Here is a 19,462-nt window from a genome sequence, read left to right on the forward strand (position 1 = left end):
CTACATACAGGAAACACTAGCTTTCAGTGCTGAACAAACAAACACATACGTTAACTACATACAGGAAACACTAACTTTCAGTGCTGAACAAACAAACACATACGTTAACTACATACAGGAAACACTAGCTTTCAGTGCTGAACAAACAAAAAATTCTCTACAGGAGAATGACCAAACATTTGCAAAGTAAAAGTCAGCATAGGCCCTGTAGAATCAATATAATTTTAAATGAACTTGTGCTGGCAAAATAATGACACCTTGACAGTAGACAAATAATAATAACAATAATACACATGTGCATATACACATACAGTACATACATAAAACAGAGGAGCAAAGCCATATAATGAGATTAGAACTATATATTTCTAGAGAAATTTGGTGTGAGATGATTCTAGCATTTTCCAAGTTTTTTTTATCCACTTAATGAAGAGTAATACGAATTGAATTCATTCATAAAGAGAAAAGAAGGCTTTTAACCACTCCACTTACTGTAGTGAATGTGGTATTTTGCTAAAAGTACGACTATATTTATGGCATCAGAGAAATCCGAACTTAAGTTTTCCGCATAAAGTAAAATGGTATCAAAAGAACGAATGTTAAGTTTGAGATTAATCGAGTTTCTAGTGTCCATGCAAAAACTTTGTGAATGTTGACATGAAAAAACAAATGCTCCTGGAATTCATCTTCTGACTTACAAAAGGTACATGACTCCACATCAAGTTTAAATCTTCTTTCAAGAAACATGGCTACAGGATATATCTTATTTATTATTTTGAAATGAGTCTCTTTTACTTTAGATGATATGGGCCATTTGACAAGCCATTGTGGTTTTAGAATTTGTATTAGGACGTTTCTTGAAAGAATCTCTATTACATCTTTTGTCTCTTACCATGAGTGATAATCTTGTTATTACACTTGAAGTCAACTAAGTTCTTTTAACACGGGCATCAAACCCGTGATAACTATCATATCAGATCATATTTTTCAACAACGGATGAGAAATTTAAAACATTATGACAATCTTTTTCATAGCAATCTTTTGTAAATATTGACTTCATACCAACTGTGCCCTATTATTCCTTGACTGCGGTCTTCATCCATGTGAAATTTCAAACTCCCCAAAATTTTCAAGGACCTTCAAGGACGGCTGTCTTTTATGCCTGTTTTCAAAAACTTTCCAGGGCCTTGAACTTATTTTTTCAGATTCACAAACTTTCAAGGATTTCAAGGACCCGTGGGAACCCTGATTTAAAGAAAGAAACGCTGAATTCGTGCCAGAAGCCACCTTGAAATGCAATCGACTGAACGTCATTGTATTCTACTGTGTGTCTCTGCGTCGCTGTATTCGTGCCAGAATGACATCTAATCACTGTCCAATAGGAATGCTCGCCTGAATTTGGGGCGGGGCTTAGACTCCAGTCAGAAGCAATCACTCGTAGTTGGACTTGAAAGCAGCAGAAATGTCTTTTCACGACAGAATAAAAGAGGAAATAAACAGTCTAATTGGACAAATTGAGGCTGGTGCAGTTACAGACGATTACGTGCTTAACTTAATTAAGCTGAAGGTGCTGGACAATATTGAAAATGGACTTTGAAAGTGTCGTACATGTGCTTGAATTCCACCTTGTAAAGGTGGATGAACCCTGCAAACAGGGCTGAAGAGCGGAACGCGACCTCGACCCGCCACAGCGGAGCCCCCGCGATTGCTACCCGTATTTTCCAGATTATAAACCGCTACTTATTCCCTCACGCTTTGAACCATGCGACTTATAATGAGGTGTGGCTTTTCTGTAGATGTATCTTCACCCGTCAGGGGTGCAAGCTTTCAACAGCAACCACCCATACCTGACACACGCCTCATTTACATAACACTGGAGGTAAGTTCAGCTCTTCTCTCCCCTGCTGATTCCTCAGGCAAGGGCCACTTTTGCAAATGAATGGACGTTAATTGGAGCCACCAGAGTCGTCAGTTTGGACTAAAGTTCTTTGGACCCTCTTTAGGGACTTCAGGGGGGAGGTTGAAATTTCAGGGACTTCGTGTTATTTTTCTAGTGTCATTTTTCTGCCTTCTTGTATATGACTTTTCAAATGATTAACAAACTCTTTCAAATTTGTAAATGTATTTTGACAAAACTCTATGAATTTTTTCATATGTAGAACTCCCAAGAAATCTTTGATAACTCTTATGATCTCGGAATAGATGTGACTTGAATGCTGCAAATTTTCTGAATGCTCTGGAACACTCAGGTACACCACAAGCGAAAGGGCAAGGAGCAAGCTTTAACTATCACCACCCACACATTCAAACTTAACATTGAATAAAAATACAATACAAGCTAGTTTGAGTACAAATCTTACCAAACGATGCTTTAAAAAACACACAGTCGTGCACCTTCTATAGCTGAATGCCAAATGTCATTGTAAACTAACCTGGTTGGTCATCCATTTCCATTATCATGAAGCAAATAAAGTAAGAATTAAGCCATTTTGGATTTAACCAAAGAACCACCTCACACATTTAGCACTAGCTGGTCGACAGGAAATACTAAGCTAACGTTAAACACTTTGAACTTTACAGTTTTCAACAGCAATTTATAGTTTCATGTTGGCTCAAGAAAATAAAGCCTTTTCACAATTTCGACACACACAGTGACTATGAAGATGTTTGTGCTGGTAGAGTTGTAACTCCAGGAGAAGAGTAGCTGATAATTGAGCAAGATGCGTCCTCTGGGGCAAAAGCACTTAATACAACTTGGCTAATCTAGCTAACAAGCTAATGGTGTCCATAAGCAACATTTACAGGAAATATTGTCTACAGTTTATTTTTACAAGGTAAATACTCACTAGCTGTATATTATTCGTAGGTTATCATATTTTGCCTGCTAGATGTGACTTAAGTAATATAAACTTGAACTTACCAGCTGTGCCGTATGAAAAATGGCATTTTTTAGTCTTCTCCCCTCTTCTCCTGTCTTCCCGCGCAATCCTCTCAAGACTTTTACAGTGCATTACTGTGCACGACCCTGCCTGCAGTTGTGCTCATCCATTACTGTTATTTCCTGTATTTGTTTTTTTTTGCAACCACGATGCACTCTAAAATACAATTACAGGTTGTAAAAATGTAAAACAGTATATTACTGTAAACAAATACTGTAAAAACTACAGCAGTTTTTTTTTACAGAGTAGGGAAATGCAAAATACAAGAGGAATTGCTAGGAAAATGTATTAATATGCTGAAATAGCTGCCAAACTAGATGGTGCTGCCCTACACATTTAACAACAAATTCTGATGTGGACCTTTACAATGCAAACATATTGAAGTATGTATTTGCCAATATGTTCACATTTCCCCATAAGTGCCTGACTGAATCACTTCATATGTTAATGTAAAGGTGTAATGCTCATGTCATGTAGGCCGACATGTATCAAGTATTAGAGACCCATACTTGAGTAAAAGTACAAGTACTCTATCAAACTGTGACCAGCAGAAGTTGAAGTGTTCTTTAAAAGCTTTACATAAGTGGAAGTATTCAGCATTTTTTGTACTTAAGTATTGCAGGTAATTTATTCTACAATGCATATAAGTACTGAAAGTAAAAAGTACAAGTATTATGTTTTTGTATTAATTAAAGAAAGCAGTCAAAGTTTGATTATCAATTTTTTATATATATATCACTTATAAATCAAAGCTGTCAAAGACCACAAACACAAGTGTTCTGTATGTAAAAACAAGTAGCAACTTAAAAAACTGGGCTTACCATTTCGTACACTCACAAAAAAAAAAACATAACCTATGACCCGCTACATGGTAGGTGACGCAGAAGTACAAGTTGGTCTTAATTTGGCAGAGAATACAAGGTGTATTTAAGACGTAAAATCCGTCTGTCGGGTTCTTAAGGGTGAGCCTACTGCCCTACGTTTACCCTCAATAAATGCCCTGACCCTATAAAAACACTACACTATAAAAATTGGCACATGATTAGTCAGTACGAAAAGACACGGCTTACTGTTGCTAAAAACACAATTTAGCGTGACATCGCCTTTATGATTGCCAGCTAATGTTAAGTGAATACTGCAGCACATCCTGAACATAATTAGGTTAGTTAGCTAGCCAAGATAGCTACCCTAACTAGCACTTACTAATAGCTCAAGCTGGTGTGTCTTCTGTGCGTTATATTTGTATTATATATTGATGTGTTTGTTCAAGTTCAAATGTGAATTTTTAAAGGCCAATATTTCACACTCTGTAGGAGTAGGCACTTCATCCTATAGGCATTTTCTTTCACTCTGGCAAATGAAAAAACATTGTCTCTAGGTAGGGCCAGGGGTCGTTTCCTTCCTCAAACATTGTCTCTAGGTAGGGCCAGGAGTCGTCTCCTTCCTCAAACATTGTCTCTAGGTAGGGCCAGGGGTGGTCTTCTTCCTCACCCTCACAATCATTCGATGTTGAAGGTGTGGAAGGTGCCAAAATATGTACATTAAAACAAACTTATAAAATACATTTATTCTTCTGCTCTTACCAAACACGATACCATCTCTTTTAATGTGATAAAAATCTATTTTGAATAATTTCGAGTATATGTATTTGTATAAATATGTAAATTTATCTCTTTGTGCAATAGCGCCCCTAGCGATCCCGTCGCCGCCCAAAATCTGTTTAACCACAAAAAATAATTAATATCGCTGAAAATTCTTAAAACGCAAACACAACACACTGATTTATTCATTTTTACTAGTATAACATCCTGCATACCAATTTTTGTGAGCAGCAAACTTTCCTCAACCTATCAGCGACATCGAAGCGTTGTTTTACCTTATCTGTTCTCTAATCACAAAGCTGCATCTGTTTATTTTTTAATTCTGTGGTTTTTATTGGTCTGGAGGGGGGTGGTGGCTTTGAAGGACAGGTTTTCACACCTCTGCCTGGTGAGGTGTAAAGGGGGAAGGAAGGAGGTGGTGTCAAGTTTCTGCAAAAGCAACTATGCTGACGCTTTCAAAGTGATTGGTGGCTGTTCTAGCCAATAGCTCACTCGAAGCTGAAAAGATTAACACTGAATCATTATCATTAAATCCTGAATGATCATTTTGCTATATGTACACCTTGAGATAACTAGTGCCAGGGGTGGACTGGGGAGAAAAAGTGGCCCGGGAGTTCCTGACAGACTGGCCCACTATATATATATATATAAATAAATATATATATTAGTGGGCCAGTCTGTCAGAAACTATATAGTCAAAGTCAAATTTATTTATATAGCGCTTTTCACAACACACGTTGTCACAGAAAGCAGCTTTACAATCGGATGGGTCCAGATCCCTAATGAGCAAGCCAAAGGTGACAGTGGCGAGGAAAAACTCCCTATAGGGTGGGGTTTAGGAAGAAACCTCAGGAGGTCCAAGACTCAAAAGGGAACCCATCCTCCATTGGGCGGCCTGTTATCACAAGTCCATGGTCGCAGGGTGATTTCAAAGTTATATATATATATATATCTGTGTGTGTGTGTGTGTGTATATACTGTATATGAATCTATACATGGCATGTAGTGTATATGACGGCGTTTATGGACAATATTAATTCCAGCAATAATATGATTATAAAGCCACATAGTGGCTTTTAAATAGTCCATCATAAGACCACCAAACAAGTAGTTTTACGCAAAGTGCATCCTAAAGAACAACCTACAACTCTAATGTGGGTATTTCTTCCTCTTACCTATTTGTGGTGGTTAGTTTTAATCTAAGAATTTCAATAGCTTTAAAAAAAAAAAACAGTGCGCAGTGCTCTGGAACCTTTAAGACCGCCACTTGCGTCTGTGTTAACCGTGTTAAGGTAATTTGTACATGATGCCTTAGACGTTGCAGAGGCGACAGCAGTACATTTTAAATAACGTTATCGACAATTTAAACTGCTGTATGTTTTCGTAGTCCGGCCCAAATTTTCTGGGACAAGTTGGGTTTTTTTCTGATCTCCGCTGCATACCGTCAGCCCGCATCAGCTGGCCCAGTCCAACTCGTTCATGTGTTTACAGGCTCAGTCCGCGGCCGCGCAGGTTTGCCTGACTGGAGCAGGGGAGGTAATAACACCGTTAAACAGCAGCGTGACTACGGGCCGGGGCCGCAGTGCGCGGCAGTGGCTTCCCCACGGGCCGAGTTAAACCACCGGCGGCCCACTAACCCACCGGCCCACTAACCTATCGGCCCACCGGGGAAATCCCCAGTAGCAATGTATGCCAGTCCGCCCCTGACTAATGCTAATGTGTATTAGTACAAATAGTAAAAAAATCGGCACAAAATGGCCGCTGCACAAAGGGGTTTTAAGCTGAAGGTGCGGGAAGCCACCGCGATTGTGTCATTTTTGCTGTGCGGACCCTTGCGCCAGTCACAACGTCAAGTATACCTAGCTTACAAAGCTCAAGTGTTCAGTAAAGGCAGGCAGCAGAGTAAAAAAAATGTAAAATGCAGGATGCGAAACGGAGAATGCGCAGTTTTCTCACGAGACAGCCTGATCGCTTGATCTGGTGACAGCGTCATCTACCGCTCTAGCAGTGATGCTAATATGGGTTTGATTCCTAGCCAACAACTATACAGCACGTAAAAAATACAGTAACTACAAATGCTCGGTCACCACGAGTTTTTAAACGGGAGCGAGGAACCAACAACAAACCTAAGTTGGTTGACCTAAGATAACATGTGGCTACATGTGGCTTAAGTAACTCGGATAGATACAGTGGAGCCTGGTCATGCAGTGCTCTGTAAGTAAGAGTGAGAATTTTTAAATGTATACGTTGTTTGACCAGAAGCCAGTGCAGGGATGATAATAGTGGAGTAATATGGGGTTGTTTATTTGATCAAGTAAGCAGTCTAGCGGCAGCATTTTGTATTGCCTGCAAGCGATTCAAAGCAGACACACTAAGTGAAGTAAATAGGGAATTGCAGTAATCAATGCCAGATGACTTATCAAATATAACACAGAGGTTACGCAGCATCGTCTGGGTGACTGGGGAAAGAAAACCAAGCGATTGTTTGATCACCGGAGTCACCTTACTAGGAGCAACAATCAAAACTTCTGACTTCTGTGTTTTCTGTATTTAGCTGTAGGAAGTTATTTGACAACCAGTTCCTAATGGCTTGCAAACGGTCAAGTAGCCTATGTAGACTCTGAATTTCGTTCAGTTTAAAGGAGAAGTAAAGCTGAGTATCATCAGCAAACAGATAAGTAATATTAAAACCAGTGGTGATGAGGTGTTGGAAAGACATGGTGTTAAAGAACGGAATACGGAAGGACAAATGGTGGTAGATTTTGCTAAAAGGATAAAGATAGCTGTAGTTAACACTAAGAAAAAGGAAGAGCACAGGGTAACGTATAAGAGTGGGGGAAGATGCACACAGGTCGACTATACAGTTGTGATCAAATTTATTCAACCCCCAATGCTGCGAAGGGTTTTATGGAATTCAGTGCACATTTGTAATTGTGTTCATAATGAAATCTTACAAGGACTTGTTAAAGAACTAAATGCAACTAAGATAGCATCAATTTTTTTTGTCATAAAGTATTAAATGGCCTTTTTGTGATTTCTTCATTGACACAATTATTCAACCCCTTTACGACTACCACTCCTAAGAACAGAGGTTCATTCCAGTGTTTTCCATCAGGTATTGAAAACATCTGTGGATGTCAACGAGCAGCAATCAAGCATGATAAGCACCAATTAGGCAGATTTAAAAGGACTGTGATACTCAGCTCCTTCTAGACATCTACTGGTGTGTTTCCAAGCATGGTGAAGGCAAGAGAATGGTCCCAGAAGACAAGAGAAGAGGTTATTGCTCTTCACAAGAATGGCAATGGATATAAAAAGATTGCGAAGTTGTTAAATATTCCAAGAGACACTATCGGAAGTATCATTCGCAAGTTCAAGTTAAAGGGCACAGTGGAAACGTTACCTGGTCGTGGCAGAAAGAAGATCCTGACCGCGACTGCTGTGCGCTACCTGAAGCGTAATGTGGAGAAAAATCCCCGCGTGACTGCTAAGGAACTGAAAAAAGACCTGTCAGATGTGGGCACTGAAGTTTCAGCTCAGACAATAAGGCGCGCACTGCATAACGAAGACCTCCATGCCAGAACGCCCAGACGCACCCCCTTGCTGACTCCAAAGAACAAGAAAAGTCGACTGCAGTATGCCAAAAGTCATGTGGACAAGCCACAAAGGTTTTGGGACAGTGTACTGTGGTCAGATGAAACTAAATTAGAACTGTTTGGGACAATGGACCAGCGCTATGTTTGGAGAAGGAAGAACCAGGCTTATGAACAAAAGAACACCTTGCCTACTGTGAAGCATGGCGGGGGGTCAATTATGCTTTGGGGCTGTTTTGCTTCTAATGGTACAGGAAAGCTTCAACGTGTGCAGGGTACCATGAATTCCCTTCAGTACCAGGAGATCTTGGAGGAAAATGTGATGGAGTCAGTCACAAACCTGCGGCTTGGGAGACGTTGGACCTTCCAACAGGACAATGATCCGAAGCACACATCCAAGTCCACTAGAGCATGGTTGAACATGAAAGGCTGGAACATTCTAGAGTGGCCATCGCAATCACCAGACTTAAATCCAATTGAGAACCTCTGGTGGGACCTAAAGAAGGCAGTTGCAGTGCGCAAGCCTAAGAATGTGACTGAACTGGAGGCTTTTGCCCATGAAGAATGGGCTAAGATACCCATAGGTCGCTGCAAGACACTTGTGTCAAGCTATGCTTCACGCTTGAAAGCTGTCATAACTGGAAAAGGATGTTGTACTAAGTACTAAAAAATAATGTCACTAGGGGGTTGAATAAAACTGATAATGATGTCAGCACAGTAAAGACATTTGTGGTTATTCCATCATAAATATTATGTTATGTTTGTCTAATTTATAAGTGCCTCTTTGATATAATTGTAATTGTAATTGTGGCCAAAACACTTTATTTCAGTGGGGGTTGAATAAATTTGATCACAACTGTATCCTCTGTAGGAGACGAAACCTGAAAGAGGTTAGTGATTGCAAGGTGTTACCAGGGGAGAGTGTAGCTAAACAGCATAGGATGGTGATATGTAGGATGGTTTTGGAGGTGAAGAAGAGGAAAAGAGTGAGAGTGGAACCGAAGATCAGGTGGTGGAAGTTAAAGGATGAGGACTGTGATGTAAAATTCAGGGATGAGGTGAGGCAGGTACTGGGTAATGGTGGTGGTGTTCTGGATACCTGGGATGAGACTTCAAATGCAGTGAGGGATGTGGCTAGGAAGGTACTTGGTGTAAGCTCAGGACAGAGGAAGATAGACAAGGAGTCATAATGGTGGAATGAGGAAGTTCAGGAAAGTTTGAGAGCAACGCGGTTGGCTAAAAAGAATTGGGATTTGCGAGATGAAGAAAGCGAGATGAAGCGAGATGAAGAAAGTAGGCAGAGGAGCAAGGAGATGTGTCGTAAGGCAAAGAGAGCAGTGGCAGAAGCTAAACAGAAGGCATATAGCAAGCTGTATGAGAAGTTGGGCACTAAGGAAGGGGAAAAGGATCTGCAGAGAAACCGTGATGGGCAGGATGTGCAGCAGGTTAGGATGATAAAGGATAAAGATGGAAGTGTTGTCTGGTGAGGATAGTGTCTTGGGAAGGTGAAAGGAGTATTTTGAGGAACTGATGAATCAAGAGAATGAAAGGGAAAGAAGGTTAGAAGAGGTAGAGGTTGTGAACCAGGTAGTGCCTCAGGTGAGCAAGGAGGAAGTAAGGGCTGCAATTCGGAGAATGAAGTGTGGTAAGGCAGTTGGACCGGATGATTTTCCAGTAGAGGCATGGAAATGTTTGGGAGAGGCAGCAGTGGAGTTTTTGACTGGGTTATTTAACAGAATCTTGGAAGGTCAGGAGATGCTTAAGGAGTGGAGACGAAGCATAATGGTGCCGATTTTCAAGAATAAAGGTGACGTTCAGAGCTGTAGTAATTGCAATTTACGAACTGCCATCCAGAAAGACAATGTCGAAGAAAATTCAGCAGCAGTATGATGAGGAAAGGGAAGTAAAACAGGTTACTGTGAAAAGCACCACAAATGTGGCTCTGACTGGGGATCACTGGACCTGTTATCAACAAGAATTATCTTGGTGTGTCAGCTCATTATAGATGATGAATGGAAGATCCAGTCATTTGCTTTGAGCATGCAGAAGATCACTTCTAGGCACTATGGAGATGCCTGTGTAGAGGACTTTGTGGCTGTGGCAGAGGCATGGGAAATGAAAGAAAAAGCCTACCATCTTAAATGGTATTAAAAAGGTCTTCTGATTTACTTCAGTTCTTCTTATTCTTCCAATATCCTGAGTAAAGCTCCCAAAATTAAAAAAAATTTTGGTCAGAATTTCCAGTGTTCTGAAAACTGTTTGCTCTGTTTTCTGCACTCATCTATTGGTCTGTGTAGTAGACTGGTGGAAAAATAAACAAGATGTTGAAGTTTATGATTATGTTCATTGATTCATTCATCATTCAAACTTAAATTAATATTTCTCATGTTAAATATTGAAATGCGATTAAAATGCGATTGATTTTGATTAATTACAAAGCTTGCAATTAATTCAATTATTTTTTTTATAGCATCCCACCCCTAAAATAAATAAATATTAGTGGTGGGCCGTTAACGGCGTTCGTTAATTTGATACTCTTATCGGACGATATAAAAATTATCTTGATTTTGATTTTTTAACTCGACCCATTTGTGTGCCCCGGAAGTTGTTCTTCGTGGTCTTCGTTTGACTGCGGTAAAGTTGGTTTCACGTTCGCATATTTGGAATTCTTTCTTCAATAATAAGTGCAAAAATGTGCAAATTCTTATTTCTGGCAAAAAAAAAAAAACCTACAACTTTACGCCAGGAATATACATATTTAAGTTGTATACAACATTTTATTTAAAATGTACTATTGTGACCGCTACAACATCTAAGGCACCGTCTACAAATTACATTAACACGGTTAACACGGACGCAAGTGGCGGTAGTAAAGGCCCCAGAGCACTGCGCACTCTGGTTTTTTTTTTTTTTTTCAATAATTTCAATATTTTTTCAATGGTCCATCATAAGACCACCAAACAAGTTGTATTACACAAAGTTCATCCTAAATAACAATCTGCAACTTTTATATAGTTGTTATTTAGGATGCACTTTGTGTAATACAACTTGTAATACAACGGGCAGTCATGGTCTGATTGTAGGGAATTGGTCTTGTGATCAGAGGGTCATGGGTTCAATTCCCAGGCTTGAGCCATGACTGAGGTGCCCTTGAGCAAGGCACCTAACCCCAACTGCTCCCCAGGCACTGGGCTAGGGCTGCCCACTGCTCTGGGCACGTGTGCACCACAGCCCCCTAGTACTCACTAGTGTGTGTGTGTGTGTGTGTGTGTGTTCTAACTGCACAAATTTCGATTGCAGTGAAAAAAAATCACAATTGACAAAATATGGCACATTTATATGGGTATTTCTACCTTGCACCAATTTGTGGTGGTCAGTTTTTGTCTAATTATGTCAATAGCTTTTAAACGGTGCATCATAAGATCATAAAACAAGCTCTTATTAAGCGCAATCCTAAACAACAACCTATAAGTCAGATATGGGTATTTCTACCTCTTACCTAATAGTGGTGGTGAGTTTTTATCTTTTAATTTCAATAGCTTTTAAACGGTCCATCAGAACAGCACCAAACAAGTTGTATTACATTAAGCCCATAATGACCAGCAACCTACAACTCAGATATGGGTATTTCTACCCCTTACCTAATAGTGGTGGTGAGTTTTTATCTCATTATTTCAATAGCTTTTCATAATATTCTTATTTTATGAACAGCACCTGTAAATACCCATGTAAGAGTTGTAGGTTGTTGTTTAGGATGCACTTAATATATAACTACTTGTTTTTCTTCCCCATGACTGTGTAGCATACAGAACTAGACTGAGAGACCAGTTTTAGTTCATTAGCTATTTAATATTGTCTTCAATATTGAACATTTTCACAATATTCAAATTTTCTTAAATATATCAGTCTGCGTGCAACGAATGAGTATAATATACAAGTTTCACCTTTTGAATGGAATTACTGAAATAAATAATATACCAATATCTGTGTAACGTGGTGGGTTGAACACAATCGCGATAAAGGGCTGGCACATACTTTAACGGCGCTAGTCTTCTAAGTAGGGTGACCAGAGTTTCTGAAAAGGAGGACACCTTTTGTGCTGGGTGGGGGTCATCGGTGTATCGGTGAATGATTTAGGTGGATGGTGTGTGTGTGTCGAACGTTTTTTCTCTTTAACTCCTCCGTAAACGTACACTTTCGTTTAATCGCCGTAGAACCGGCGGACACACGTGCTTTCGCTTGTAAACACTTTTGCACTGTACATGTATTCTGTTTGAGGCAGTCGAACAAAATCCCGGACGATTTTGAAATGCCCCCCGGACATTTTTTAGGTCTCAAAAGTAGGACATGTCCGGGAAAAAGAGGACGTCTGGTCACCCTACCTCTAAGTGAACCGCGCCCACACAGGTTGAGTGCGCGACTTACGAGGCATACCGAGAACACACTTCACAGAAACACTCACGAAGGAATATAAAGGACCACAGCGATTATGAAAGGAAAACACGTTTATATAAGTAGGAATGCTGAAGTAATACAAGGCACAGAAAACACGGCAGAGACTAAAGTAAATGAGCACTACAAAACACAACGACAAATTAACACCGGACCATCATCACTGGATACCCATTTGCTGCAACGTGCACGAAATCTCTGCATGCGTCTGACCACCTTCAAATAAATATTTAATTAAAGTAGTATGTGGTTCCAGTCCGGTCATGTTGTCTATACCAATATAGACCACTCCCGCACAAATGAAGCCCACGAAGAATAAACATATCAGTAACTTCCGGGGCACACAAATGGGTCAAGTTAAAAAATCTAAATCAAGTTCGGCTCCGAATCCGATTTTTAATTTAGCTAATTTTGTTTGGATCATCAAATTAAAAACTGAAAAATACAAGCCTGGTTTGTTTTTTTGTTTTCAAAACGAAAAACAAAATAATAATGAATTGTTTTTTTGATTTTCCGATTTAGATTTTCAGTTGAATATCAAATGAACAAATGATACACGGATTAAATGGGTAAACAAACTATGATGACTTTCAACTTGATAGTTTAGCTCGGCTGTATTCCTAACCAAATTGCACAGTAGGGGTGAGAACGAGTTTTCAAACTTGTGAATTACAAATTGTACGTGTGTTTACATGGATGCAGCCACGAAGTCGCCAGGTTTGCTTCATGGAAAATTCATTTTTAGGAACGTAAAGTGTTACCAGAGCGGAGCTCGGAGCGGTCGTTTTCTGCATGGTCCTAGCGCTAGATTCGTCGCTATTTAAATATTTCTTTTTAACCGTTAAAACTGCAGAGAACCAAAACCGGCTTTTGAAAAAGTCCCCCCCAAATTACGTCCGTGAGGTTAAATGTACTAAATGTTGGCTTACATTTCAAATATCATGTTTAGCTGAATAAACATGTTATCAACCCCTTTTAATGTACAGTATGTAGGCTTACAAATTCATGTTTAACTGAATAAACCATTGAACACGAGTAGCCTACATTTTATTGAGCATGTTTTTTTTCCTTCAAGTATCAAAGTAGAACAGCTTTCTCAAGCAGTACTTGATGCATTTTGGAAACAGGAGATGAGCCCCTGGTCTAATGCACCCTCTGTATTAAGAAACCCTATCTCAAAAACTGACTTTTAGTCATTACTTGGGTAGCACGCATATGAGCCATCTAGATTAATCTAGATTAATTTCAAGATTTCAGTGAGATTAATCTAGATTAAAAAAATTAATCTATGCCCAATCAATCATGTCCTGGGAAGCAGGCATCCTTAGTTTTTTCTACACACACACACTGACTATAAACATACTGGACTGAGAGAGACAGTTCAGAGTTGCTGCGTGAAGCATAAGCTTCACATCATACTTTTATATTTTGTAACTCTCTTGCTATCAGATAAATACTGCTTAATATATTATAAGACCTCGACATCTGTGCCATCAATTCCACCACATTTGTTTTTATGCCAGTCACAATTTTATTTTGTCGTATTTACCCCCCACACTTTAAAGGCCGGTCCGTGAAAATATTGTCCGACGTAAGCGGTCCATGGCACAAAAAGGGTTGGGAACCGCTGACGTAGATCACACCTTTTCCACATCCTGATTGTTCTTAGACACCGTAATTTCTAAAAGACAGGCTGACACACAGCCTTCTCCTTTGATGAGCACAGCAGGGCACTTCGAATATTCCGTGTTTGCCTTATACATGCACATTTCATCCATAGTCTCACCAACTACCCATTACCAGGTTTCAAGACAATCCCCTGGATCCTCTAATGATAGAAATGCCCCCAAAGGCTGTATATTCTCATTACTGACATACATAATTCATATGCAAATGCAGATGACAATGATGACATCTGACACTGAATCTGGGTCTTCAAGTGGCAAACATGCTCTGACCACTGGACCAAAGAACATCTCTCTAAGTGATGGTCTCCATTATATTGCCCCACACATTAAGGGTTGATAGCCTCTGTCAAAACAATGTTCATGTAATTCCCTACAATGTTTCCTTTAATAGTAGAATCATTACTAACTTTTGTAGTTCCACTGAATGCTGGTGACCTGGATCTCCTGTGTTGGGATGTACTCCTCTATAAACTTCTTCCCTTGTAGGCGATGCCACAGAGCACTCTTTCCAGTGTTCCTGTCTCCACGGATGACTATTTTCACTGTTTGGGCAAAACAAACTAGTAAACATTTAGATAGAAACACCAATTATTATTTCATTAAAAAAGAAAGAAATTACATTAGCATTTTTAGTAGAAGAAGCACACAAAACAGTTTTAGAGTGCCATGCAAGTATTCAACACCTCACTAAAATGGAGTTATAGCCTAAATGTGTGTTGTCGAAAAAGAAATGTTCCATGATGACTTCTCACCAATTCTTCTTTTGATTTTGGCTAATTAGTTGTTTTTTTTATTCTTTAGATTTTTTAGAATCTTAATCTTGTAATTAATAACCTTGTAGAGGCATAATGTGAAGGCAAAAGTGCCAAAATCATGCATGCAATATGTGAATGTGAAAGGTGTGATTAATTGTGATTTTTGCACCGCAATCGAAATTTGTCCTCCACATTTACCCATCTGTGCAATTAGAACAAACGCACACACACACACTAGTGATTACTAGGGGGCTGTGGTGCACACATGCCCAGAGCGGTGGGCAGCCCTAGCCCAGCGCCCGGGGAGCAGTTGGGGTTAGGTGCCTTGATCAAGGGCACTTCAGTCATGGCCTCAGGCCTGGGAATCGAACCCACGACCCTCCGGTCACAAGACCAGTTCCCTACTACAGCTTAAAATAAATAAATAAATAAAATTTAAAAAAATCAGGGAAGAGTGCGAACACAGTCCCCCACTACCAGAAATTATGCAGTCGAGATTCCCGCATTTGGGGAATTCGCAAGGGTCAGCACAACCTGAGTGCAATGGCTGAGCCTCACCTTGGGCAAACCACCTTCCTGATCATGATCAAGTATGAACAAATATAATGAACAAATGAATAAAATTTTAGATTTATATAGCACCAGGTCTCCAAGGTTGCTTCACAATTAGCACAGCTACAATATAATGCTAACACACACACACACATACATATATACACATACATATATACATATATACACATACATATATATATATATATATATATATATATATATATATATATATATATACACATACATATACACATACATATATATATATATATATATATATATATATATATACATATATATATATATATATATATATATATATATATATATACACATACATATATACACATACATATATGCATACACACACACACATATATACATATATATATATATATATATATATATATATATATATATATATATATATATATATATATATATATATATATACATATATATATATATATATATATATATATATATATATATATATATATATATATATATATATATATATATATATTAGTGCTGTCAATTCCAGGTTCCGCGATTAAAAGTCCTCACCAGGATTTTGCTCAAGCTTGCTAGATTTTCTAATTAGCAATCCAGGTAAAATTGGTGGAATCAACAAATTTTATATATATATATATATATATATATATATATATATATATATATATATATATATACATATATTTACAATATATATATATATATATATATATATATATATATATATATATATATATATATATATATATATATATATATAATACTTATTAAGTATAACACGATTAAGTATAACACGATGCATTTTAGATGCATTTTATGATATTTTTTGACATTTTGACATTATGACATTTTACGATGCATTTTAGATATGGGCTACTGAGATAAAGAATGCTGCACTTGAAAACTTGAAATAAGCATAGGCTATATCTGGGAGCATTTAGGTTGTTACAAACACAAAGTTAGAAGCCACTGGAAAAAGAGACTAGAAGGCCTATCATGTATCACTCATGCATTTTTCATATGTCCACACTGAGCCAACACCATGGTGAGTACCCAGTTCAAACAATCCATGAGAAAATGCCAACAACCTGACAGGGGCAGCACTCTATCAAATTTATCTGACATTTTGGTCACCAACAAGCCACAAAACTGCAAACATTTTATTTAAAAGCACTCAAATCAAAGCATGCCATTATGTACACCATGTAGCAAAATGTCTGTTTTCTTCATTTTTGTTTCTAAAGTAGGCTCAGAGCAACTTTACACATTTAGCACAGGTCTGGTGGGCATGCTTTGAGCTAATGCATTTTGAGAAATTCCATTTTCAAAATAAAAAAATAAAAATGTAATCAGAACTAAACTGAACACAGCATTTTTGTAATACTTACTGTTGTACTGCACACCCTTGGCAAAGCGTCTCTGTAGACTCTGGTTCATGGACTGCAAGCCAGCAGGTATGTTTCTATCCTGTCCTGCTTCAGAACCTACAAGTTTCTTCAGTGCAGTGAACATCTTGGGCCAAAGTCTCTCAACAGTATATTTAGAGAGCTAAAACTATTCCCCTTTTATGCAGCCAAAGTTTTTGTAAGGTAAATTGTAGGCCAAGTCTACAAGGTTGCTGATTCAGATTTATTTTAGCCAATCCTACAAGCCATTTTTCCTGCTGAAAACAGGGAACCTACTGCCATCTGGAAGAAGAAAATACAAAACGATGACATTTAGACAACTTACAGGCCTAACTAGCGAATCTGCACTGTAAATATATGAAAGTAAATACACTCGTAGATATAAAAAATACAAGTAAAAGACACCGGATTAAGGCCAGCTGGACCAGGTTTTGCAAACTTTTGTTTGAGACGTGTAATATATAACGTGCTAAAATTTAGCATGCGTTTGTAACTCACTGCAGTCACATATTTGTTCTATTTCAACATGCAAAGCAAATGTTAATAAGTAAGATTTATATTATTTCGTACAAGATATCTGCTTATAAAAACATGTCAACTGAATAAATTACAGCACCATTAAGGGAACTACTTAATATAAACAGGCATCTAGCTTTAGTTGTCTAGTTATTATAGGGCAGTATAACCAGATACGTAAGTGATGAGCTGGTTCAAACTGTTTAACGTGAGACTATTGAGCTGGCTAGCCGCGAAGAAACGTCTGAAATCCAAATCAATAAGGCGATTTCAAAAAGTGAAAAAAAAAACTTACGTAGATCCGCGTCTTTACGAAATTTACCTTAAGGCTTGTGTTTAGCTCATCCATTGCATTCGCTTTGAAACTGAAGGTTGATTATTCTCCACATTAGTGATGGGACGAACGACACTGGTGCGTCTGTCCGAGCGCACAGGAGTGAATCCCCGTATTAGTGCGTGTATCGCTTTAAACACACGTGACCGATACAGGAAGTGTATCGTTTGGACTCCTTGTGACTCCCCGATCCGTAACAAAATATTGATTAAAACTATTGACCTATGCAAAAAATATAAAATTATGTCTCACGCAACCCTCTTGTAAGAGTATATATATTGTTTTTGTTCCGTTATGTTTCTTTGTTAACATCAAGTATACTGTTACTGCCCAGGGTAGTTGTGATGAATCGAGGGGAGGTCATAGAAGAACTAGAGAGAGATTCAGTATTATTATTTTGGCTTTATTTGCGCCGCACTCATGCGAGATTCTCTTACACTGAAACAGGCTTCTTCTTATACGTTAGTTCGGCTACCTCTGCTCTAACTCAGACTGCCACTAAACTAGGAACACTAGCACCACTTACTGGACAAGAGATGCAACTGCATCTCTGTTTATTACAGTAGTAAAAGGAGAAAAGTGGAGGAAGAAAGGCGGCAAAAAACAGGTAATATAATGGTAATATGTGGGTCATTATCATTATAAAGTGCCTTTAAGACATTGTAATTTTGATAAGAAAAAGGTAAGATTTCCCCTTTCATTTTATAATCATGTTATTAAGCTGCCCCTTGAGAGTTAAAAATACATATTGGTCAAGCTTAAACACTTTTTATAAATTAAATACAGAATGTCAAAATATGGGCATATTGCAAAATATGTCCACCCTGTCGGGGACAAATGTAAGCTTCAACTATATGTTTTTTATTAAATAATTATAGTAAAACATACCTTTTCAGAAAGGTCTTGTGTCCCCTTCTAGTTAATACATTTCAGATAATGGGAAAATTCTTTGGGAAATACTAAAATTAGAATAAAATTACAGCTCATCTACAGCGATGGCCATAGGTCTTCATTGTTTTTAAAATAAAATGACAAAAACAAATGTAACTAGCAAAACTTTTTAATGGTTTTGTTTGGTCATCATAAACTAAAATTTGACAGTGTGGAGATCAGCACGATAGGGTGGAAAATTACATGACAGGCTGGACAAATGCAATTCATTAAGTACAGAAAAACATTAAAAAGGATGAGTTAGGTATAAACTGTACTCAGTTAATTCATACACCAACATCAGAACACATATGCTTCTCAACAGAACATCAAAACAGAACATCAAAAAACATCTAGCGTAGGCCTACTCAACAGGATTGCCTCCAATTCAGCGATCTTAATTTCCAGTTTCTTCTTTGCACTCCTTCGCATACTTTCCCCTCTGCGTCTTTGTCTGGAAAACAAAAAGATAATTATAATGATTTTCTTTAAACATATAAATTTTTTATATCATGACTTTACCTTTCTGTACATACCTTTCTCCCTCCTCTCCTGCTCTCATTTCATTACCTTTCAGTTGGGGGGGGGGGGGGTGATTTAAAGTGCTATAGTGGTTAAATTGCAGAATTGCTAAAACTTTCCAAAAGAAAATGTCGGCAGAAATGTACTACGTGTTG

The 19,462-nt window shown here is 38.3% G+C and overlaps 1 protein-coding gene and 1 non-coding gene across 7 annotated transcripts in view; both read right to left on the reverse strand.

Annotated features, from left to right (window-relative positions):
- Positions 1–17,972, reverse strand: part of rabl6a (RAB, member RAS oncogene family-like 6a) — a 182,645-nt gene extending 164,673 nt beyond the window's left edge. For all 6 annotated transcript variants that reach the window (XM_076988303.1, XM_076988301.1, XM_076988302.1 and 3 more), the window contains exons 1-3: positions 17,844–17,972; positions 16,988–17,287; positions 14,682–14,816 (exon numbers count right to left, since the gene is read on the reverse strand). In XM_076988303.1, the coding sequence (XP_076844418.1) occupies positions 14,682–14,816; positions 16,988–17,111 (259 nt within the window). In that variant the 5' untranslated portion in view covers positions 17,112–17,287; positions 17,844–17,972. The remainder of the gene's footprint in view (positions 1–14,681; positions 14,817–16,987; positions 17,288–17,843) is intronic.
- LOC143489376 (U1 spliceosomal RNA) lies at positions 15,475–15,633 on the reverse strand. Its single transcript, XR_013124666.1, has one exon. It is a non-coding gene; the product is annotated as a U1 spliceosomal RNA (small nuclear RNA).
- Positions 17,973–19,462: the final 1,490 nt, after the last annotated feature.

This window comes from Brachyhypopomus gauderio, unplaced genomic scaffold (genome assembly GCF_052324685.1).
Source record: "Brachyhypopomus gauderio isolate BG-103 unplaced genomic scaffold, BGAUD_0.2 sc61, whole genome shotgun sequence".
NCBI classification, from domain to species: domain Eukaryota; kingdom Metazoa; phylum Chordata; class Actinopteri; order Gymnotiformes; family Hypopomidae; genus Brachyhypopomus; species Brachyhypopomus gauderio.